The 24,810-nt window shown below is 37.7% G+C and overlaps 1 protein-coding gene across 1 annotated transcript in view; it reads right to left on the bottom strand.

Annotated features, from left to right (window-relative positions):
* Window positions 1-595: 595 nt before the first annotated feature.
* The window catches only part of SEC23IP (SEC23 interacting protein), a 38,929-nt gene continuing 14,714 nt past the window's right edge, over window positions 596-24,810 (bottom strand). The window contains exons 6-19 of the mRNA XM_048856089.2: window positions 24,526-24,646; window positions 23,499-23,588; window positions 22,700-22,841; window positions 21,517-21,725; window positions 20,090-20,208; window positions 19,157-19,327; window positions 18,729-18,824; window positions 16,023-16,220; window positions 15,210-15,365; window positions 14,239-14,341; window positions 13,017-13,202; window positions 11,852-12,014; window positions 6,422-6,522; window positions 596-2,211 (exon numbers count right to left, since the gene is read on the bottom strand). Coding sequence (XP_048712046.1) covers window positions 6,441-6,522; window positions 11,852-12,014; window positions 13,017-13,202; window positions 14,239-14,341; window positions 15,210-15,365; window positions 16,023-16,220; window positions 18,729-18,824; window positions 19,157-19,327; window positions 20,090-20,208; window positions 21,517-21,725; window positions 22,700-22,841; window positions 23,499-23,588; window positions 24,526-24,646 — 1,836 coding nt within the window. The 3' untranslated portion in view covers window positions 596-2,211; window positions 6,422-6,440. The remainder of the gene's footprint in view (window positions 2,212-6,421; window positions 6,523-11,851; window positions 12,015-13,016; window positions 13,203-14,238; window positions 14,342-15,209; window positions 15,366-16,022; window positions 16,221-18,728; window positions 18,825-19,156; window positions 19,328-20,089; window positions 20,209-21,516; window positions 21,726-22,699; window positions 22,842-23,498; window positions 23,589-24,525; window positions 24,647-24,810) is intronic.

Below are 24,810 nucleotides of genomic sequence, written 5' to 3' on the forward strand. Positions count from 1 at the left end.
AAATTGGATTTGAAAAAAAAATCAAGATGGGTTTTCCCCCTTCTTCTACATGATTAAAGTTTCCATTGGCCAAATTATACCTCACTCCCTCCAAAGGTTTGTAGTGTTGTGGATCACCAACGGAACTGTTTACTAAGTTCCAAGTTACAAGATGGAACAGGATTTAAAAGCAGAAACTTCTGTCACTGCAGTAAGCAGAAATGACTGAATACATACAAGATGATTAATGTGCAACTTTTAAAAAGTCACTTTTCAGAATATAATTCACATTTTAGGTGGCTCAAATGGAGGAGATTCCACATAAGTCTAAGATCCCAGTCAGAATTTTTCCCCCTGAAATAATTGCTTATCTCAGACTATCAAGACAAAAGTGTTAAAAAAAGGTTACATTCCTTGGAATTAAAAATAGTTAATGGATTTAAAATATTCAAGTTCAAACAAACATATCTATTTTAAGTGACTAACTGCTTAATCTGTTTTAAACAGTAATTTCCTTTCACAGTAATGAATAATATACAATCAAAAAGCAAGCTGAATTCCCAACAGCATCTTCCCTTAGATTCAAAGTGATAAGTCATATCAAACACCCTCTGGACATTTTTTTCATTAAATTTATTTTGTTTGCCTTTATGTCCTCACTTCAGCACAATGTACACATTCAACATTGTTGTAGGTTCTTGAAAACCATAATATCTTTCATTCTTTGGTATTTTATCCAGTACTATAGGCTACATGATCTGAATACCAATTATATGGGTCTGAAAGCTGTTGGGAAACTTATCTTTAATACAGGATTTACTGAAGGGATTGGGCTTTTCCACTCATTGTGCCACCAGCCAAGAGACTAGTCCATCCGACATATCTTGGCAAAATGTATTCTAGCTTAACAAAAAAAATTGAAGGGAAATTACTGTACTATATGTAATCCTGAATATTCAGAATGGGAGAAGTGACACCAAAAGCATCCAAGTTCCTTCTCATTAAGTGAGAGAACAAATCATTAATTGTTGAGATAAGTACAAAAGCTTGCAGTAAAGATTCATTGGCATTACAGTAACTTTTAATTATACTAACCAAAATATACACACAAAAATGTGTATTTTACATATACTCAAAAAAGTCACTGTGTTCCATAAGAACTTACTAAGTAAACATTAGCAAAATGTCCTTACTGCAGTAACAGAAGCAAATATTATTAGCACTATAGGTTAGGTAATTGCATTAAAGATGCTGCCAGAAGAAAGCTACAGAAGCCCAGCGTTCACAGAGACACTAATCCAAAAGACCTCACCCCATACAACTCCACTGATTTAACTAGATGAAAATAGAATATGGATCACAAATTTTGGCCTTGGCTGTTACATTTAGCTCCAATGAGCTTGAAAGAGGCTCTACATTCACATGCCTTGGTGAGAGAAATTAATTTTCTGAGGTCAATGTCATAATTTCAGTTCCCAGGTAGAGCAGCCACGAGGTCACATGAACTGTTAATCACCAAAATGAAATGTAGTTTGATTCATCCCTCTTCGTTCTCTACATCAGTTACATTCCAAGAGAGGTGAATGCTGAACTGGCTGTAACAAATCTTTATATTTTCTATAACAAAAGATAATTTTATCTCCATTGCAAAGAAGTCAGAGGGTTAAAAAGCTTTTATAAAATCTCAGCACTGAACTCACAGTAGTAAGAAAGTCATTCTGGCTGCTGATTTTAGTAAATACAAAAGCTTGATGTAAAGCAGCTTATAACTAAAATTCACATTTTGTTTTTAAAAGTGGAAACGCATTTTTTTAAAAAGAGCAGATTATTGCTGTGTCTCAACAAGTCCTTTCTTTAATAAAGAACATATTGCCTTCATAGAAAATACATGTTTGACACCTAACAGACAAGGTAGCTTGAGAAGAAAAATAATAATAATTTGCATGCCACAAATATTTCTTCACTGGTCAAAGTTTGGCAACAGTACAACTAAATTTCAATAAGAGGGTTAAATGGTGTCATTCCAATTATGCTTCCCAAACTGCGGTGCTGATCATTTTAAAATTGTGAAACACTCTTGAATGAAACAAGAAGGTATTAGCTAAATCAAATAGTTCTGGACTGAAGAAAAAAAATGCTGTTGTGATTCGGATTCTTGCCATGTGTGACTAGAGAAATACTGGAGGTTCCTCAAAATGTTTTGTCAGCAAGCCTGCTGGAACGTTAGATATGCTGTGCAGAGAAAAAGAAAAACAGGAAAGGTGAAACTGAACTTTCTCATCTTGCAGTAGTACTACTATGTTAAAACTAAACACATTAATGTTCATTTTCAAAGAGAAAAAGATTAAAAACCCACACACACCACTCATTTTATAAAAATGTAATACCCTAAGGTCTATTTCCCCAGCCCCCGCCATTCCCCTCTGAACACCACCACCACGAACAGGATTCATTCTGGTGATGGGAGTTATGATTGCAAATTAGAGTGATGGGAGTACTGCAATGCTGCACTAATGGGAGACTTGTGTTAATCCCCCACAATGATGATTGAATTCATTCCTAAATATCAATAAAATTGATACTGGATCTTGATTTCTGATCATGGGATCACTGGAAAGTTGGATTAGCTACTGTGCCCATATGTGTAAGCATACCCTTTAACTTAACTCATTTTATAGGATGTGCTGGGGCAGCTGAACACAGAATTTAATAGCTCTGGCTTTTTATGAAGTTATATTAACTTGCGTATTGTGCACTTTGGAGGACCCACTACAAAAGAACTAAAAATATAAGTAGGGCATAAGGTACAAGTAGTAAAAATACAAGTAGGGCATAAAGTTGCCTGGAAGAACTCTCTTATTAACATCTGATGAAGTGAGCTGTGGCTCACGAAAGCTCATGCTCAAATAAATTGGTTAGTCTCTAAGGTGCCACAAGTACTCCTTTTCTCTTATTACAAATATTTAGAGGACACAAAAATGACAAGCAAGTGCAAATAAACACTAAGCATACAAAGAAACATATTATGTAAAAATGATTAAATCTTAATGTAACATACATTTCTATTCAACCAGGCCATATTGGCTATAAATTCTGTTATTCTAAGCACGCAAACATCCTACAAAAAATCCTGTGAACTTTACAATATTGTTTATCAAAGAGTAATTTCAGGAAGACAAAGCAGAACACTCTGTTTAGGGTGACCAGATAGCAACTGTGAAAAACTGGGACAGGGGTAGGGAGTAATAGGCGCCTATATAAGAAGAAGTCCCCAAAAAACGGGACATCTGGTCACCCTAGTCATGTTAGATGAGAGGGCTGGAAGATTTTTTTCCCCATGGTTTAGATGACTTTGGTCACAGCTGACTGCCAGATCTTGGGAGCTACTCACTGATTATTATGGGAATCCAACCATGGCTAATATTTTTTTTATCACCAGCCCAGATGAGAAAAAAAAAATCCCACAAAACACACTGGCCCGGCCTTGTCAAACAACAGTACACACAACTAGACTCATGCACTCACACCTCCTCGGACACTTCACACCAAACACTCTCTCTCTACTCTCACAAACACTTCACACCAGCTTCTGTACTGCACTGATCACTTCATAATTCACTTAGTAATCACCAACATCCTAAATTTGACTCACCCCCATTAATCCCTCTACCCACTGAGCACCATTCCACTTAATTCATCACTCTTTGATCTCTCCATCTCTTGCAGAATCTTCCCTAATTTCCCCACCACCACAATTCAGTTTCCCAAATCTACTGTCACTCAGCAGAGACTTCTCAAAACCACACTGGCCATCTCAGCCCCTCAGGCTCCTCACAGCTGCCTCAGCACGTTTCCCTAATTGGGCTTTTAGTCTTTTCCTGATGGCAGGGACTTTTCTTCTGGCTGTTCTATGATCACAACACTCATGGAGAAGCTGGGGGTCCTATTCTTCCCCCACTCACTGGAGCCACAATATCACTGTTCCTCTCCCAGGAGAGAATCAGGAGCAACGCATATTGTGTCCCACTCGCTTGGGCTAGGAGACAGCTCAGGACAGCAAAACAGGAGAGGTGTGTAGGCCTCCATACTAAGGGGTGAGGAAAGAAGAGGAAGGGAAGCTACTGCTGATCTTTATTCTTCCTGTTCATGAGCCAAGGAACCTATAGGCTGCTTGTCCACTGAGTCTGCTTCTAAACAGTGGCAAAGTAAATGGAGCTCTTTTTGTAATTCCATCAGGTAACCGACGCTGCCTCACACTGCTTAGCAGCTACAGCACCAATTGCACTCATCAGTTCTTGTTCTAACGGGTTTTTTTGTGGTTTTGTTTTTTTGCAACTATAAGAAGAACTGCTTAGATTCTGCAGAACATGGCTGGTCATGCTAGCCTGGGAAAAATGCTTACTTCTCCTAGAGGAGCAGGATTTTGCAAAGACTTTTTAGATAACGCAAGCAGAGAGATATTTCTTGTCGCTGAAATAAAAATAACAAATGTACCAAAGGGCCTGGACTGCTTTGCCATCCAGGACATTTACTATTTGAAATGTAGTTTCATATGCTTGCTGGCTAGCCAAGCAAGGGATGGGAAAGCTCCGAGCAACTCCTGAAGCTGCTGCAACTGTACAGACACTCCTGACTTGCTCATTAGCAAACAGCAATAGACTGTGATATACTGTACATCCATGCTCTTTCCCATGAGCGATACTGTGCATGCGTCTTAATGAAAGAGAGTGTTCCAGCCTACACACCAGAAACCAGGAATGAGTTTATTGTAGAATGATTTGCCACTAAATAAACAACATTACTTAGAGTTTAAAAACAACCATTCTGTAGCGAGAACAGGTGAGTAAGGATTTTAACCTATAAGGACATAATATAAGAGACAAAAGCCAAGAGTGCAACATTACAACTATGACTATGAGAGATGCTGTAGATAGCATCTTGACAATTGATATAAGCAGTTGTGTTGCTAGGCAATAGTTTCAAATGTGTTTTTCCTTTTGCTACACTTAAAGTGCAGTCAATCAGCTATGACATACTTCAGCAGAACAGGACTGACATTAGACTGGTACACCACCCCCATTGGCAATCAGTTAAACTGGCTATTTAGTACACTAGCAGCAGGAACATTCTCTTACAAAAACGTATTAAGATTGTACAGCAGCAGTACAGGCATCTGGGATACTCCTATGAAAGTTCATGTACTCTCCCGCAGATTGAGTATTTTGACCCCCATCTGTGCTTTTAATAAGGAAGGATACTGTCCTCTCTTGATTTTATTGTTGATATGTCTGAGAACGAGGAAAGCATCAAAAGCTGCTGTCTAAAGGGGGTACTTTCCAGAACATTAATGCAGAATGTCAGCAAGTTTTCTGGGGGGCAAAGATGATTTCTCTCTCTATATATTTTAATACCTCCATGTCCATAATAGTCAGTGCCTGAAAATGGTATCATCAAAGCATAGTATGAACATGAACTGTAACATTCACTGAGGCTATGTCTACACTACAGACCTTACAGCGACACAGCTATACCGCTTCAGCTGCGCCACTGTAAGCTGCTCTATGCTGACGGGAGAGTGTTCTCCCGTTGGCATAATTATAACTCCAACGATTACATAAGTACATAATTACACCCCCAACGACCAGCAGTAGCTATGTCGGCAGAAGAGCGTCACTCAATGATATAGTGCTGTCCACACTGGTGCTTCTGTCGGTGAAACTTATGTCAGTCAGGGGAGTGGGTTTTTTTCACACCCCGACCAACAAAAGCTTTACCAACAAAAGTGCCAGTGTAGACATAGCCTGAGTCACTGCCAAAGAGCAAGAAACTATTTGTTTCATTAATTTCTACAACTCTGTTATGTCTTAGTTGCTTTGATTTTAACAATTAACACAAACCCCAGGAAAAACAGCAGGATACTAACCAAAATGATATTTCCATTATCACCTCAAATTCAGACTCTGGCTCCTAGTGCTCAGTGGAAGAAACTCTGAGTGAGGACCCTCAGTTGGGATACTTACTACTTTAAAACTGCTATGTACTAAAGATATTTTTATTCTGAGATGCACAATATGCAGTTTATTATTTTGGTTCCTTTTAAAATAAGCTAGTGTCTTTTGGGGGAATTATTTATGCTGTAGTTCTCAAGCTATATTGTTTGTATTTCTAGATTATGTACTTGTCTGGGCAAAACTCTTTAGAAGGTAAGTTATTCTACTCTCCCTGTCCCCTCCATACTATGCACACACACAACTTTCATCAATCGGTGGAGGATCATTATAGCCAGAACCACAATTCACACATTGCAACAACATTACACACTTTGTAACTGCCTGCTTCACACTGTAAGCTTTGATGGGAAAAGAAAAAGGCCTCCAAAATCATGTTCACCAAATTATGCTGGGATTTAAGTGCATGCAGTTTATATGAGGGCAAAACTTACAAATTCAGGTATCTACACATCAGTGTTGCGGCTGTTCCGGACTGATATTCATAGTCCTATATATTTCTTTGAGAAGTAGCAAAGCTGTGTCTTCAGATTCCCTATGAATAAAAAGGGTCCGTTAGTTTTTTTTATAACCAACATTCTATTGCTTGAGGCAAGTCCTAAGAGTTGTGCAAATATTGCACAAGCCCCTCTCATATCCTTTCAAACATGCCAGAAGGCAGCTGAGCGAGAGAGAGGTGTAATTATGACTATGATTATGATCTATATTAAAGGATGTTGCCCTCTAAGGAATGCTGTTTATAGATTGCCAATACACAGTTAAAAATGCAAGAGAAATTATGCAATTGCTCAAATATTTACAATGAGATTCAGCATACAGGTCATAACCACATTACACCCTGATACCCCTCTGTATATCTGGACCATACACAAGCAACAAATTTTCAGGCAAAGGGATCAATGTCAGGGTTTCCTCATCCTGAAGGTTTGGCTCACTTCACCGATGTCTTCCTGAGAAGACTTTTTAATTTGAATTCTTGGGTATTACTCACTATATTCTACTCTTGCTTACTTCTGATTAGGTACTTTAATATGGCTTAGTCTATTAGAGTAACAAATCTTTAGATAGAAAAAAATAACTACAGACTGCCACCTTGTGGAAAACACAAACTACACAAATACTATTCATCATAAAACATAAAAAATCCAGACAATGAAGGCTTGTGCAGAAGAAATCACCACCATTGGAATTTATTATTGATTAGATTAGAGAAACCCAACTATCAGAGCAAACTGTTGATATGACTGTCATACATCAGGATTGGAGCTGCGATAAGAACAGCTCCTATACAATCAACTGTCAATTTACCACCATGTAAACATCATCAACACTAAAAAGCCCCATTAGATATTACTTAAAGTCCTGTGGTTTAACCACTGGACAATACTGTCTATTTCTAGACATAATTTACTTTATTTCTATGGAGTTTTTTCTTTCCAATAGTCAGAAGACATTTTAGTGTAGGGTGACCAGATGTCCCGATTTTATAGGGACAGTCCCGATTTTTGGTCTTTTTCTTATATAGGCTCCTATTATCCCCATCCTGATTTTTCACATTTGCTGTCTGGTCACCCTATTTCAGTGGCACTTGATAACTAGTGCAGTAAGCTACTTGTGCTTCTACTATTATGAAAATTATAGCAAAGCCACACAGTACTAGTTTTACTCAGCAAAAAAAGGCCATTGTTTTGAAGGACCAATTTTAGTTTACTTTTGTTTTTCCAAATACCAACTGGTCTTTAAGAGAAATAAGACAATAAGAGAAAAAGATACAGTTAACCAATCATCTGGATGTTTGAGGATCAGTTGTTGTTCATGTTTTACACAAGTCATGTTAGCTATCACATGCAGTTTACATACATGTTAATGTCATCCCACAATCCATGTCTATTCAAATGTACTGTGGTAATAAAACGCACAAATCTAAGATATACAAAAGTGAGAAATTAAGTATGCATAAGAGTGAATACAGATTGGCAACTTTTTCCTCTCAACGGGTTATATTGCTTCTCATGCAAGTTACTCTATACCCTGTACCATCTGAAATACATGAAATCAGTTTTTGTTTTTTTTAAACTATTGTTTTAAACTCAAAATCCAGATAAAGTAATGGTGTTTTGCATGGCCAATTACACAATGGAAATGAAATTTCCCTTTTCATGTCCTAAAAACCAGCTTTGAAACCACTGTGTACATCAGCAGTAAAAATCATAACAAATATCAAAGCTTTGAAGGAAGATCCATTTGTGGCAATTCTTTTTTCCTTATTTTGTTAAAATCTGATGACAGAGCATTAATATCTTGCAATTTCATTCCCACACAAAGTAAAATAAAGTTTTGCTACTTATTGTGCTCGAATCTCTCTTCAGGAATGGTTGCATTTGAAAAGCTGTAGCTGTCAAAACAAATATGGTGTCCTTGCTTAGCCTTGAAAATGATCTTTGCTACATTTACCTTTTTTGAGCACCAAGTTCAGAATAGCGATAAAGTCAAGGCAAAGCATCATACGAGAGATAAGAATATCAATTTGTTTCTTTGCAGAAAAATAGCAGTTCTTATTTCAGAAGAAAATGATAATGCTACCTAGATAGGCACATGCACTTTTGAGAGTGACATTCCATGATAACCCCAGAGAAAAAGATTGGTTTCTAAAGAACGGGATGATTTCAGAATACCAGGGATCTCACACCTTCTAAAATATCAGCTGAAACTCTAGGTGTAGTCAATGCAAAACATGTCACCTGAAAAATAAGTCATACTAGAAATAGTACTATTCAGCCAGGTACAAAATGATGTCCAAAAAAAAAAAAAAAGTGTTGGCCATTTAAATAGTAATGAAACCCATTCTCAGCTTGTGCAGGAGCAGTGAAGGCTCATGGTGGCAGATGATTAAGGTTACTGTTATAAAAGGTTGAAGCTAAATTCATGCCATGAGGTTCAATTGAAGTAGCAATGTCTTCAGAGAGACTAGCTAGATGACCTAGTTGGATAAACCTAAGCAGAACATCTCTGAGAGATGTGTACAGAACTTCATGTGGCTGAACACAGCCAATACTCTAGGTTAGAAGAGTCTGAGGCTGGAAACAGAGGCTGGTGCACCTCTGCTAGGGTGCTCATTAACAGGACCTGGAAGTTGTGAGTCAGCCAAGTAGCAGCATTTAGACATGGCTCTCTTGGAGGCAGCCTGATCTAACATACCAGTGCCAAAAGAAACAAGACGACAAATGGTGGTTTAGTCAGCTTTATATAAAAGCCAAAGGACCTTTTAATATTGAGTTTGATACAAAAGATCTTGCTAGTCACAAGAAGAGATAGCAGCAGAAGGTTTGATTAAGCGTGGAATACTATGAGTGACCAACTTATATTTCCAAGAGTGTAAGGTGGAGGTTATTCCAAGTCTCACTCAGAGAGAGTCAGTACTCCTCAGGAATACAATTTCTCAATGCTAATTGCCCACACACATGATACACTCTGTCCCCTTCACATAACAAGCAAAGAACGTGCTTACTGTAAAGGTTTTCTTTTCCACAAGGTTGCAATATTTGGAGAATTAGAGAAATATTTCTTCCCAAAAAGCAAGCTGATCAACGTTACATAGCTTCTACTCGCTGGCTACCTTAGGTACTAAAATGACCGCAATGGAAGAGGGCAAATATAGTGCTAATCTATAAAAAGGGGAATAACAATACACCAGGGAATTACAGACCACTCAGTTTAACTTCAGTACCTGGAAAGATAATGGAGAAAATAATCAAGCAATCAATTTGCAAACACCTAGAAGACAATACAGTAGAACCTCAGAATTATCAACAACTCAGGAATGGAGGCTGTTCATAATTCTGAAATTTTCATAACTCTGAACAAAATGTTATGGTTCTTTCAAAAGTTTACAGCTGATCACTGACTTAATACAGCTTTGAAACTTTACTATGCAGAAGAAAAATTCTGCTTTCTACTTTTTTTTTTTTTTAAGTCATTTACTTTTAGTACAGTACAGTACTCTTTATATTTTGGTCTCTGCTGCCGCCTGATTGCATACTTCTGGTTCCAAATGAGGTGTGTGGTTGACCAGTCAGTTCATAATTCTGAGGTTCTACTGTAAAGTGATAAGTAACAGTCAACACTGATTTGTCAAGAACAAATCATGTCAAATCAACCTAACAGCTTTCTTTGAAAGGGCAACAAGCCTTGTGGATAGGGGGAAAGTGGTAGATGTGATATATCTTGACTTTAGTAAGGCTTTTGATACGGTCCTACATGAACTCCTCATAAATAAAATAGGGAAATATAGCCGAGATAAAGCGACTATAAAGTGGGAGCATAACTGGTTGGAAAACCATTCCCAGAAAATAATCATCAGTGGTTCACAATCAAGCTGGAAGGGCATATCGAGTGGGGTTGTGCAAGGGATTGGTCCTGGGTCTGCTCAATACCTTCACAAATTATTTAGATAATAGCATAGAGAGTACACTTACAAAGTTTGCAGGTGATACCGAGCTGGGAGAGGTTGTAAGGGCTTTGGGGGATAGGTTTAAAATTCAAAATGATCTGGACAAACTGGAGATACGGTTTGAAGTAAATAGAATGATACTCAATAAGGACACATGCAAAGAATTCCACTCAGGACGGACCAATCAATTGCACACATACAAAACGGGAAATGACTCCCTAGAAAGGATTAAAGATCTAGAAAATATGACCTACGAGGAAAGATTGAAAAATTTGGGTTTGTTTAGTCCGGAGAAGAGAAGACTGAGGGGGACATAACAGTTTTCAAGTACATAAAAGGTTATTACAAGGAGGAGGGAGAAAAATTGTTCTCCTTAACCTCTGAGGATACAACAAGAAACAATGAGCTTAAATTTCAGCAAGGGAAGTTTAGGTTGGACATTAGGAAAAACTTCCTGTTAGGGTAGTTAAGTACTGGAGCAAACTGCCTAAGGAGGTTGTGGAGTCTTCGTCACTGGAGCATTAAGAACAGGTTAGACAAACACCTGTCAAGAATGGTCTAGTTATTACTTAGTCCTGTCTTGATGGCAGGGGACTGGACTAGATGACCTATTGAGCTCCCTTACGGTCCTACACTTCTACAATTCTATGATTTTACTGTAGTATCTGAGCGTTTCACAATCTTTATTCCTCTTCACAACACTCCCTATAAGGCAGGGAAATGCTATTATCCCATTTGACAGATGAGGAACTGAGGCAGAGACTAAGGGTAAAAATTTTTAAAGCACTTAACTGACTTCAGAGCCTAAGATAATTTGCAAGAATCCCTTTAGAGTTTTGTTTTGAAAATGGTTCTTTGGGACTTGTCCAAGTTCATAGAAGCCTGTGCAGAATCACCAAACCCAGGTCCCCACGAGTGCCAGGTTAGACTCTTAACCACTGGACCATTCCTCCTCTTTGTAGTACTGTATCAAAGGCAACCTTTCTTTCACCACTGTGCACCAGCAAACCCATGCCAAAACTGAAGGTGCGCATTCATTAGTAAAAATCCAACATAGCTTGTATTGTTTCTATCCTATTTTAACAGATATCCTCTTTCTACCACTCCTGGTCAGTATCATACTGAGGAAAAATCCTGTGTAGAACACTGCTATTTCTGTCAAAACTAAAAAATACAATAAAATTAAATAAAATAAAAAAAGCCTGGAAAATTAAGCTCTATGATCCTCCCAATCTTCATAATGAAAATGCTAGAAACAAGCAGTAGCATTCTTGTTACTGTCATGTTGGTCACAGATAAACTGTACAAAATAAGAGGAAGAGGACTGATAATTAAGTAACCTGAATTAAATACATATAACTACACTGGAAAAGCAAAATTTGTGGAATTACAGAAAAAAATATGTAATTCTTACCAGTAACACAAGTGACTCTGTAGAGCAAAAAGGTATTCATTGAAACTTTCTATTGGTTTTTCCTGTAGAACATAGTCAATACGACGTCCTCCATTTAGCATCCCGACCTTTACTAAGCAACCCTCTTCCTTCGAAAGATCTGGACTTTCGGCAATTTTTTCAGCTAGAATTGATAGTTTTAACATTGAAGTCAGTCACAAGCTCAACCCTTTATTACTGCTTGATTCTATGACTATAAACGGAGGTCACCATTTTCTACATTAGTTTCTCGGAAGACAGTAGTAGCCTCAACTCAACTGTGGAATAAAACACAAATAAGTCCTTTGCTGTTTTCTGTGTGGTTTATTATTACAAACGGAGGTCTCAGGTTCTTTTTATTATAAATTTAAATAACAGTGCAACCTTGAAGCACAGAGTCTCTGCAAGACATTAGATAGGTAATTAAGAACCACGTCTCACTATCCATTCATGTGGTTTCATTCTGTCATGCAGCAGTGTGACTAATAACCATAAAAATGAATTGTTTCAATCTGTTTCTCCAGCAGCAATGACCATCCTTAATTGATTGTGTGAGACTAAGGAAGTGTTTGTTCATTCTACCCAGAAACAACAAAGCATACAATGGTAAATAATACCTGTCAGATAAGTGATAGCAGGCAGAAATCAAGCCCCCAACCTCCCAAGAGATTAATGTTTGTAGAAGGCAATATCTATGACTTAGACACAGTGTTCATTTCAGTTTCTCCACATCCACTCTTTCTGACTCTTGTCTCATTACTCAGCCTGGCCTTCTAGGCAGTAGAGCTTAATTAAAAAGCAGAAATCCCACAGATGTTAAATATTTGTTTACTCATTTTTCTTACAGAAGAGTAAAGGCAAAACATTTAGAAACTTGCTCTTGACATCAAGCTCAATTGTAAGATTTCACTAATCAAAGCCTCCTTTGAAGTAGATGCTGTTAAAGTTTAATTTAATAAAAGGCAAGGAAATACAGTACCAAATACAAAGAATAACATATTAAGAATCTGAAAAAATATGTTTTCCTGGACAAGATCAAATTGTAATTAACTAAAAATCTAACATTTCTAACGTTCATTTGAGCTTTGATGTTTCCACAAACATGAGATTAGTATACTAAGAGAATATCAGTGAAATGTCAACCTACCTTCTACCACTTGTTTTTCTTCTTCCTCTTTAATTTGATTAGCTACCTTCTCCAGTTCTGCTTGCAGCTGAGTTGAAGAGGTATGAGCACGTGCAAATTCATTAAGAGTCTGCCAAGCGCTCTTCAAAGAGCTGATAAAACCCTGTTTTAGATCTGATCCCATACGAGAAAGAGAATCTTTCAACTCTAAAAAGATCACAATATCAGAAGCATTCTTAGTGAAAACGTTACGTGAACACAAACACAATTTTTTAAAGTAAGTACTAGCCAAAGTACCAATTATTGGTGCATATATGCCCATGCCTCTTATTCCTCTTGATTAAAAGATGACATAGAACACAGCATCTTCACTATAAAAGCAGTATTTTGCCACCCGTATTTGAAGTAGATGCTGTTAAAGTTCAATTTAATAAAAGGCAAGGAAATATAGTACCAAACATGTTCAGAATCTGAAAAAAGTAAATGTTGGAAATGGCCACTTCATCCTAACCAGATGATTTCTTCCCAGAGCTCCACAGGAAGTCAGAACTTCCTCCAGGTCCCTGACAACCTAACTTGGAAAAAGTTCCTTACAATCCTGAAATGTGTCAGTTTAACCAAGGGCATGTGAGTTTGACACAAGAGTCAAGAATCCAATCCTATTAACCCAGATACTGCTACTGTCTCAGTAAGGATCTTTTCCTGACTACCCCACAGTGACACCAAGCAGAAAGGCTGGCTAACTCAGTAGCATGAGGATCAACGTCCACCCAGGGTGGGTCTAAGTTTTCAACTATATTTGGGAGTGGTAGAATTGCAGGCACTGGGGGACAGAGTTGGGGATCCAGTTAATTTGGCTACTACTTCTTATCCTCAGAATCTTAAGAAGTTAATAACAGGACAATTACCTGCAACTATTAAAAATACACTTCCAATTAGCAAAGTTACGAGTTGATGATTGTTAGACAGCCTCAATTAACAAAAAGGCTAATATTTTCAAAACTAAACAGAGACTGTGGGTGCTCAATTTGAGACACTTTAAAACAGCCTGATTTCAGAAAGAGCTGAGAACCTGCCCTTTGAAATTCATCCTCCTTTAAAGCATCTCAAGTTGGGTGCATGAGAAGTAAGACACCAAAAATCATTAATCCCCTTTGAAAATCTTGACCTACAATATTTGATGCATTAGAAAATCATAGACTATACATATACAGTAAAATATACATATAAAAAAACCTTTTACCAAGATGAAGTCTTTTTCTGCCTTTGTGGTGTGGAATGAGAACTGGTTTTATGTCCAAGTCTGGAATAATCATAGGTTCTAACCTATAAGCCACTGGGTCAAGCTGCAAATAAAGAGAAAGCCAGAATAACTAAAATTATTTGATGTTTAACAATCCAAAATGTTAGTGACGTTTCAGTTAAAGAAACCTGTTGACAATTAGTGAAGATAATTTGTAGATTCTGTCTTTTTCAGTTAACTCAAGTGAACTAATGTTTAGTTAAATTGTAAATTACTGCTGATTCATTAACACAATCAGTGTTTTCATTCTCTTAGGTTCAGAGACTGTAGGAGAGGGACATGATAGCAGAGATGAGCATTATTTTGCCCTAGCTCTTTAACATAATACATCCAGTGCACAAAAGGATTTCTCTTGCTACAGAATAAGCAAATATCAGTAACCATTCAACACACCACAAAACCTTGCAATACACTACTCAACTGTGTTGAAAGCAACATAGAGTCAAGATAAAAACGCAGATTTTCCCCAGTTTCCAGTATTTCATATAGCTGGCATACTGGTTAGTACCATGACAAGATGGGAATGAAGAGAAGGATAAATCTATTATTTTACAATAACTATAAAGAGTTTCCAAATCTCCATGTGAGGAAGTGGAGTAGTGGAGGAAGACAAAGAGCACTCTAAAAGTCAGATGACAGAAAACAGATTCTCAATAAGATTATTATTTTGGCTTTGGAAAGCGAAGAGGGCAGGTGGCAAGGTAATTGGGCTAAGTATTAAGTACATGACTTGCAACCAGCTACTTATTTTCTGTAGAGGTTCAGAAATAACCGAGGGTGACTGCAACGTTCAGGGGACGATGACTGTTTTAAAATTACTTTTGGTGCCTTAAAAAGTTCAAATGTAGTTTTCCCACCTTCCTTTCATCTAAATTACTTGAAATCCAATCTCACAGGTACTTCTCACTCACTGGATGGTAAATATTGAAGAATCCCTTGCAGGTAGGAAGTCTATAGTTCTCATCAATATTCTCCACTCCTCGTACAGAAAGGAACACACCGATTGGAGAACCCAGGGCAAAGAAATTTTCTGGTTCAAAGTCTAGCACACTGTAAGCCACAGAAACCTAGAAGCACAAAGTAATCAAACAAAATAAATGCCACCTCAAATGTCAGGCAATTCACTTTAAGCCTAACTAAAAAGGAAAAATGGTGACTGACTCAGCAAACACCCAACAACCCGCTAGTTTACGCTGCAGGGTGGCAGATATTTGCTGGGATATTCTGCCCATATGGCTTACATGGAGAAGCCTTGCAAAGGCACCTTAAAAAACATATAGGAAAGTATATGAGGATAAGTCAAACTAACAGGAAATATTTCGGTGTATTTTCTTAAAATAAAACTTTAGATTAAGAACAGACCATTCAAATTTTAGGTCTACAATGATGTAGAACAAAGGTAATGTGTAAGCATCCAAAGAAAACCCAAATGACTATTCAACACCATGGCAGTCCAAGTGCTGTAATTTAATGTAGGAGACCTTGATTTGGGAATGGAGCCAGTCCTAGCCACTCTGAAGGGGTGAAATTAATTGTGGTGGCCGCATTACTGAAAGCAAAGCCTAACGTTAACTTTAACAAGCCCTCCCACACTTATAATGAAAAACAAGAAATACCCAAGTTCTTTCACATGACTAGAATGAAATGGGATGTTTTTACTTTTTTTGTTTTGTCTTAGTATATACCACTATTCTCAAATAAGATGTTTTAATTAACAATCTTACCTGGCCAGTACCAACTTCAAAATACTCATAGCCAACGTTCACAGAAGAAACCAAGGCACCAACAGGAAGTTTTCTCTTTGACCGCTCATGCGGACTATTAGATTCTGAAGTGGCAACAGAAGTAACTACTTCTTTTGCTTTCTGTGCAGCTTCCTGAGTTTGCACTGCTTTTTTTTCTGCTAATGATTTTTTCTTTTCCTATTGAAACAAAGTTATCAAAACCTGAAAAAGTCTATTGTTATGGCAACTTTTCTCAGTCCCTATCTTGGGCTTTCAGATGTACCTTATGTATTTACAGTTGGTCTGTTTCAGATGCTGGAAGCACACACACCTCCCCGACCCCGTCCCACCCACCCTTTTTTTTTTTTTTTTTTTGCGCCTCTTTCTACCAACCTTCCTTATGGAGCACTGTGGGAACCTGCACAGAGGATTCTAGGGCACAACTAGCATGAACACTTGCAGGCAGCCAAACAAAGTAAAACTGTAAGAAAACTCACAATATGTGCCATGTTACCCAACGAAGCAAACACCACATTTTTTGATTCTTCTAGTTGATAACACATTCAGTGACTTGGCAACCAGTTAACATTTATTTTAAGTTTATGTTAAGAACAGTGACAGAAAGCAGATGAAAGCATTCCTCCATTCATCAATCTTCAAAACAAGTATTGTTTATGGCGTGAAATCAGTTCAATATTTGAACAAATGAGGCAGTTTTGTTCACTCTTTTAAAAAAAGCACAGAAAGGGATTACTATGACAATATCAGCTTATAGTAGGAAACCTGAGAGTCTAAGTTATAAAATGATTAAACTGCAGACCACCTCACTCTGTATTAAGTGCTGTAAGAACTGATACTGATACTGAGCCACCTAGAATTAGTCGTTGGTAGGAATCTAGAATATTATACTATCAATGGATTTTCACACTGATGACCAAAAGCTATTCTCAAGAGTGAAAATCAACCATTTAAAGAAGGAAGTCATTTGGTATTGCTATGGAAAAAACAAACACTTTTTTCACAAGCACCGATTAAAACACAATCAGTAAATGAGGTTATATTTAGAACTAGTATAAAAAAACTGAACGGCAAACAACCAAAAAAGATACAAGCATTAATCAGGGGAGGGACTAGGGTAGAGAGAGAAACTTTCACCTCTAAGTCATACATTCAAATCTAGCTCAGACCAATAGTGACCACAAGACACTATCTGACTGCAGTTCAGTGGCCTACATTAATTTGGTGGTTCAGTCCAGCTCCCAGTCAACAGAACAAAATCCACCACCACAACTGGCAACAAGTTTGGCAATTTGAGCAAGGATAAAATTGGCAAAATGTGAAATATCCTTTCACCCTCCAAGTTAGCTATGAGGCATGTTGCAGAGATGCCATGAAGAAGTTATGCACTGCAGCTACCTGTACTGTGCTTCATTCTCTCTTTTTTCCATACAGTATTAAATTTTATCGTTGTAGAACCAGTTAGGAAAGGTTTTTTTCTATAAAATTCAGTTTTGCTTTCAATTCAAAATGCCAAACCACATTACCCTGGTGTAGACTCTACAGAAGCATGTCATGTGTGCAGTGTGGAGATCTACAAATATAATAAAATAGATTTTTATTGCTAATACACAGAAATCAATTTTTAAAAAAATTCAATCACATTAACTTTTCCCCTTGTTAAAAAATTAGCACATTCCTAAAATGCTACAGATAAGATCTATAAATCTGGTATAATTAAAAAAAAGATTATTTGGCATTTACTGGAAATTCTTCAGTGATTTCTTGCATTATTCTTTTGCTCATTGTTATTGCAGTTAGTGGGGGGAGGGAAGGAAAAATCAAAGATTCTGACAGAACCCACCTAAAAGGAAAAAGCAAGAACTTGTTTTTCCCCAAAGGCTTTTAACTCATCGATCTATATATTAGATCTTTACTTGGACAAATAAACTATAATCGTGTCTAATTTACTGAAATATAAACAGGCAAAACATTATTTAAAAATTAAGTTAGTCAGTTTAGTTTCTGATAGGAGGGTGCAATATTTAAAGTCTCTCTCAACATTTAGGGCTTATCTTTCCAAAAGGAATTTCTTGTAGGGTTCTATCCTGTCAAACCTCCTGCTTAGCAGCCACACATGTATAGTAAGAGAGATGTTTTGAGCAGTAATACCAGCAGTTTGCTGTTGACATTTTTATGTCTACTCATCAAACTTACATTTTGAGTTTTCTTGGTTTTTCTAGTTCTTGAATGAATTAGGATCCTGCATGAAAGCTAGCTGGCTTAGGATCAAACCACACCACACAGGTGATAATAGCAGGCAGAGGGAAACACTTTGAACAGTTGACAGAGGCTGCGGCTACGCCTTCATTTGAGGGCACCCGCACAACCTGAATAGTTCACTATCTCGGGATGTTAAAGCCTTTACAGATTCTGGATTTTCAGATAAAAGGTACAAAGCCTGCCACCATCAACCATTGCAACTAGAACTGTTTGAAATTTTCAGAATTTTGAGTTTAACAACATTTAAAAAAGATTATTTCAATTCAATTTCGGATGGAAAACTTGAAATTTTATGCACATTATATATAGAAGTATTGAAATCATTTGGGCCATTACATAACAGTAGAGAATGTTACGTATTAGTAGAAAAACAAATAATGTTAAATAATACCATTATAAATGCATTATAAAACATTGCGCATTTACCTGTTTGGCTGCTCTGTCTTTTACAAAGTTGGCAATTTTCTTTCTTGGTCCAAGAGGTATACCCATTTCCTTCAGGTCATCAACTGTACACATCAGCTGGAAAAAAACCCAAAAAATATATATAGGATTTCTTACCTAGTGACTTACTGAAAATATGGCTTAAAACTTAGTTAAGTAAACTCAAATAGTACAGATTAAGATTTACACGGAATTAAATAAAGATCAAAGAGGGTACAGGACAACAATAAATGTACATAAGAGGAGACCAAACTACTTAATTGAAAGTGTTATGGATTCACATAATAATTAATCTTAAGTATACAATACATACAATTAAAGTTTCAATTTTAAAAAAAGCTATTTAGACTAAGCTCTAAAGCAAAAAAGATGGTCTGGCTCCCAATGTCAACTTAAACTGTTAGCTGTACCAGAGATTCCATATCAATTCTCTCCTTTTCAAATGTGTCAATATACTCTGAGACACTGAGCATTTCCAGAGCGTTCTGTAAGGTTGGAACTTCATCTTCCACATCAGGATCACAGGGCTCCTCACTAGAAGGAGTAATCATGGGTGCCAAGGAGTTGGTATCCTCTGTCACCTTGAGAGAAGATTAAAGCAGCACAATGAGATTGACAGATAGAGTGAGGAGTTAACAGCAAGCTACAGTACACAAATATATGCTAAACCATATTTTTAAAATATCGGTAACATCTGAGCATTGTTAATCATCCTAGCCTAAGGGCTTTAAAGAAAGCAAATAGCAAATATCAACATCAAATTTTCAACCAGTGAGAATAGACTGAGCTTAAATGAAAGTATTTAAAGGGAGACTAAAGTGGCAATGAGGTTCCAGGAGTTTTGAATCTCCATGGTTTACACATCAAATGCCGTCAAACATTTAAAAAAAAACCTACCTGTCATCACTCTCAATCTGAGAACTAAAGTAAACGGATTCCTCCTCATGTATATCCATCATTACTCACAAAGTTGTACAAGCCAGTATTTTACCTCTCTTTTGCAGACCGCTTTACCTCACTTTCCCTACTTGCTCAATGCCATAGAATCTGTAACAGAGCTAATGTTTAGAACTTAACAGTTTCTGGGTCCCAGCCCCAGGCTTAAATCCACTAGATAGAACCTCCACAGACCTTTAAGTTTTTGAGGTACAAGAAACCTCAAATATAGAGACTACAGAAACACAAACTTACTGTTTTTAGATTGCATGTTTCCATTAGTCAATTAAAATGTACTATCACATCAGGTAATATGCTAAACTGATAACAGTTCTGACAGCTTGAGAAACATCTCCAAAAAACCACCAGAGTGAATTCATCTCAAAATTCAGGTAAGCAAGTAATACCTGCTTGTCACGAACAACCACATCATTCACAAGCCCATTCGCAGCAGTGGGAGGGCCAGAGTTTCCTGATGAAGTCAAGTCTTTCTGGTTGGACAATATGTCAAATAAAATTAAGGCACCTGGAAATATAAATTGTTTTGAGTAAATATTCCTGTTTTCTTGATCCAAAATCTTAACAAATAGGACTTCTTGGTGATGGCAGTGGCTGTAGGTAAAGTGCAAGAAAGATTATTTATATAATTTTACAGAAAAAATAAAAAACAAGAAGAAACATGTTTAGATATTACACTTATGTGAGAATTCCTAGAGTATAGGAAGTGCTTAAAGCTGGTTCACTTAAAAGCAATTACAATAGCCAACATCACCTTTACTCATTACCTAAGGCTATGGACTCTTCCTAGAGGCAGGATTGGAGAAGCAGAGCCCAGACAACACAGCCAGGAATTCATAGCTTCATAATACTCATAAGAAAGGCATAGTAGGATAGTATTATCCCCATTTTACAACTGGGGAAAGCAGGCACAGAAGATAAGTGACTAACCCATGGTCAGATGTCAAATTACTTTTTTAAGACTAGACTAGAATCCAAGTCTTTTGACTCCCATCTCCATGCTCTAACCTCTAGATCAGGGTGGGCAAACTTTTTGGCCCGAGGGCCACATCAGGGTTGCAAAACTGTATGGAGGGCCAGGTAGGGAAGGCTGTGCCTCCCCAAACAGCGTGGCCCCCACCCCCTCCCACCCTCTGACTGCCTCCCTCAGCATCCCCAACCCATCCAACCCCCCCGCTCCCTGTCCCCTGACCCCTCCCTCCCAGGACCCCCCAGCCCTAACCGCCCCCCCTCCCGGATCCCACTCCCTATCCAACCCCCCCTGCTCCCTATCCCCTGACCCCTATCCACACTCCCGCCCACTGACAGGCCCCCTGGGACTCCCACGCCTATCCAAAGCCCCCGTTTCCCATCCCCTGACCACCACCCCCTCAGAACCCCCAACCCAGCCAACCCCCCTGCTCCCTGCACTTTTACCATGCCTCTCAGTGCAGTAGGACTGGCAGCTGCGCCGCCCAGCCACAGCCAGACACACCGCTGCGCTGCCCAGAGCGCTGGTGGCATGGCAAGCTGAGGCTGCGGGGGAACGGGAAACAGTAGGGGAGAGAGCTCAAGGGCTGGGCAGAACGGTCCCGGGGGCCGGATGTGGCCCATGGGCCGGAGTTTGCCCACCTCTGCTCTAGATCATAATGTCTCTTAAGAATTAAGTATTATAAACTGAGTATATTGACAATGTGCGTTAGGAGCCAACAACACTCTAGAAAACCATTATGGTATATCAGGCCAGCTTTCCCCACGCTTAAACGCAGTTTGCATTTTCCTCTATCGAACAATGCTATTTTGTCCCAGAAAGTAAACAGATATATTAGTAGATTACCTAAACTGTGCCCAGCAACAGAGACTCCTCCTTTGAAGTCTGGGTTGCGACTCATGAAAAGTGCATGTAGGCGGTTCATTTCCAGGCCTACTTTATCCACAATGGTCTGACAGTAGGTCGGGCTGTTGTAAAACAGTATATCAAGCAAGGTCTCATTGGTGAAGTGACGCAGACGTCCAATGCTTGGCAAAGTGATCTTTTTAATATTCCTGGTGGTGCAAAAATTTTAAGATGTAGAATGATTATTTTAAAAGTCTTTATAAGAGCTTTGTAATTCCATTTTTCCATAGTTTTGAAGGCTTAACCATCTGGCAGTCAATTCAGATATCCTAACCATAGCAGTCATGTTCTCCATACTCCTCAAACCAAAATAAAATGTTCTGGTCTTATCTCAAACTCATACATTACTGCCAATACCTTCTCTTTAAATTGTTAGTGTACTTATTTCTACGTTAAGGAACTTATATGTCTCTCCGTCTTTGGTGTCATGTCTAGGTTTAAGGAAAAACCTGTGATATTACTTCATTATAGTTTTTCCCCTGTTGCCAAGGATGTGGGGATGAGGAGAAATGACTGTGTATAAAAACAGGAGGTAAAGTACAGCCTGCACCAGAAAGGAAAGAGAGAGAGCACAGCAAACAGGGCGGGAAGAGACAATAAGAATGGGACTACACAGAGGGCAGCTACAAACGATGGACAAGCAGTGACAAGAGGAGAGGTGAATATTTGAAAAGACAATACATATTAACCCTCTTTACTGCACTCAGCTGTAAAAATGATAAGTGAAATACCCATCAGGGAAATGGTTACCATATTTATGCATTATCTTCCCTCCTATTCATGATCACATAACATCTCTAACGACAACTAACAGAATTGCTTATGTGGAAAAGAAATATCAGGAAAATATTTAATCTATCATCTTTTAATGAAGTCTAGCAACTGGAAATAAGGGAAGTCAGCACTATATGATCATCCAGCTTGTTCTATCACCCACCGATTAGAAACTTCTCAACTAAAACATTACAGAAGAATCATTCTATTGTTATCAGACCATGTTTATCTACCCTACCTTTATGGCATATGGTAATTTCTCATTCATTTTCCTTAACTCTATAAAGTATTGTATTATGCAATTTGTATGACAGAGGCTGTGCATAGTGGTACCGTGCTGTATACAGACCTGTCTACACCTGTTGCATCCCCATGTAGAGAGCTATGCCAGTGAACCGGTAGGAATTCAACTCTGCTCACTTTAAGTTCCTCTAAAGACTTCTTAAAATGAGTCTGCAACAGTTTCAGAGACACGGTCCTAAAATCATCAACTGGGGGGGTGGGGAGGAAGTAATGGAAATCGGATATTAATGTTAATCAAAAAAAGTCTAACACAACACGATTTCAAATATGTTTCTCAACTAAACTAAACATTTTTAAAGTCCTCTTTCCCCATTTACTCTCTTTTTTTTTTTTTAAGAAGTTACAACATTTCACAAAAACTACTTATCTAGGTAGAAGAAAACTGTCAGGAAATAGTTAAATATCTAATTCAAAGTTGTATTTGGTGTATCCCCAAATAAAACCATATTTAGTTTCATGATCAAATATATTTTTGTGGGTTTTTTTTTGTTTTGATTAGAATATATGAAATATAAATTTATTGGGCAAAAGTCTTACCCTAAATGTTTAAGTTGTTTCAATAGTTATACAGGAACTTATAAAAATATGAGTTTAGTGTTGAGGGACTCATAGCAATGGCTAAAATTATGAATAACCGTTTTGAGAAAAAAATAATACTCTTTTCCATTTTTGGCTTCTTTCTCAAAATAAGGAAATATTTGCAGTTCTTAAATTAATACATTGTTCAAATAACATTTCAAAAACAATATAAAAACTGTCTAGACCACATTAAAGAATTCAATTAATGAAGAGAACTATAACCCGAGTTTAAATACTTCGGAATAAAGCTATGATTAAAGACTTACCACATTCAACAATGCTTCTAAATCGTAAATCACACACAGGACCTATGCCATGAACCATGAACACTAAATGGTCTATTTGAGACATCTCCCCTATAAAAAGCAAAAGAACAAGTAGTATTAGTATCTGATTATGTTCACAGTGACGCAGTTTGGTCATGTAGTTTTATATAACAAGGATTTAGGGGGTTAGGACAGGACAGTAATAATGTGGCCCAGGATACAATTTCACCTACAAATTTTCTTTTATAATTAAGAAAATCCATTTCTTGCCACCCCTCCAATTTTACTTAACTTTTCCTGTCTTTATTATTTACTACCATGCCGGTGTCATTCCACATACAAGAAAATGTGGAATTATACGGTGTGTGTGTGTGTATATATATATATATATACACACACACATACATACATACACACACACACACACGCGCGCGCCTCAGAGCCTGCCCATCTATGGAAGTACAGTGCAAGTTCAAAGAAGGGCATTCTTAAAAGCAATTCAAGCACCTCAAACTGACGACCATGTTGGGTCTTTTGTTCAAATGTGAAGGAAAAGTTGTAGTTCCAGCCAAAGCAGTCTAAGATTTATATAATTAGCACAACTCTACCATCAGCCAGATTATATTCTCACACTGTCTTCATCTATTAGCAGAAAACTAAGTACTGTTAATTTTCAAAACTTTTCCGAATTATGGGATGGAGTAGCTTAAAAATCAAAAAGGCAGATTTAGGAAGCCGATTTAACTGTGAAAATGGAAGATTTATTTGTAGGCAAGGAGCGACTGACCCTTACAAAAGCAAACAAATGTTCTCCAATAATATGCAATGATGGTTGCACTGGTAATACTTGCTTTCCTCTTGGTTATAAGAATGGCACTCTCCTGGAAACACTGTCTGCTTGACAAATATATTGGGGCAGAGAGCGATTGTTTTGTAAATCAGATTGATCAAAGCTTTGCAAACCACAGGCAAAAAAGGGACTCAGGAGAACTCTCCCACTGCAGTCCACATGTGCCCTGTCACATACCATCAGGAATTTCATCATGATCATCATCAATGCCACGCTTTACCACCCTTGGCCTTGTCTGACCATCTTGTGTGGTCCCCCATTCATCTGGTACTGCAGAAGGTTGGAATTGAACTATAACCTGAAAAGAAATATATCGTCTAACTTTAAACAAGGAAAACTTATTTTCTAGTCTGTTTACCTGAAAATTCTGGTCTTGGAATGTATGAAGGTATTGTATGTTTGAATATAGCTCTTCTCATTCACTAAATGTATCTCTTGTGATTGACTCCAATACATTGTCTG

The sequence above is a fragment of the Caretta caretta genome, chromosome 7, assembly GCF_965140235.1.
Source record: "Caretta caretta isolate rCarCar2 chromosome 7, rCarCar1.hap1, whole genome shotgun sequence".
Taxonomy (NCBI): domain Eukaryota; kingdom Metazoa; phylum Chordata; order Testudines; family Cheloniidae; genus Caretta; species Caretta caretta.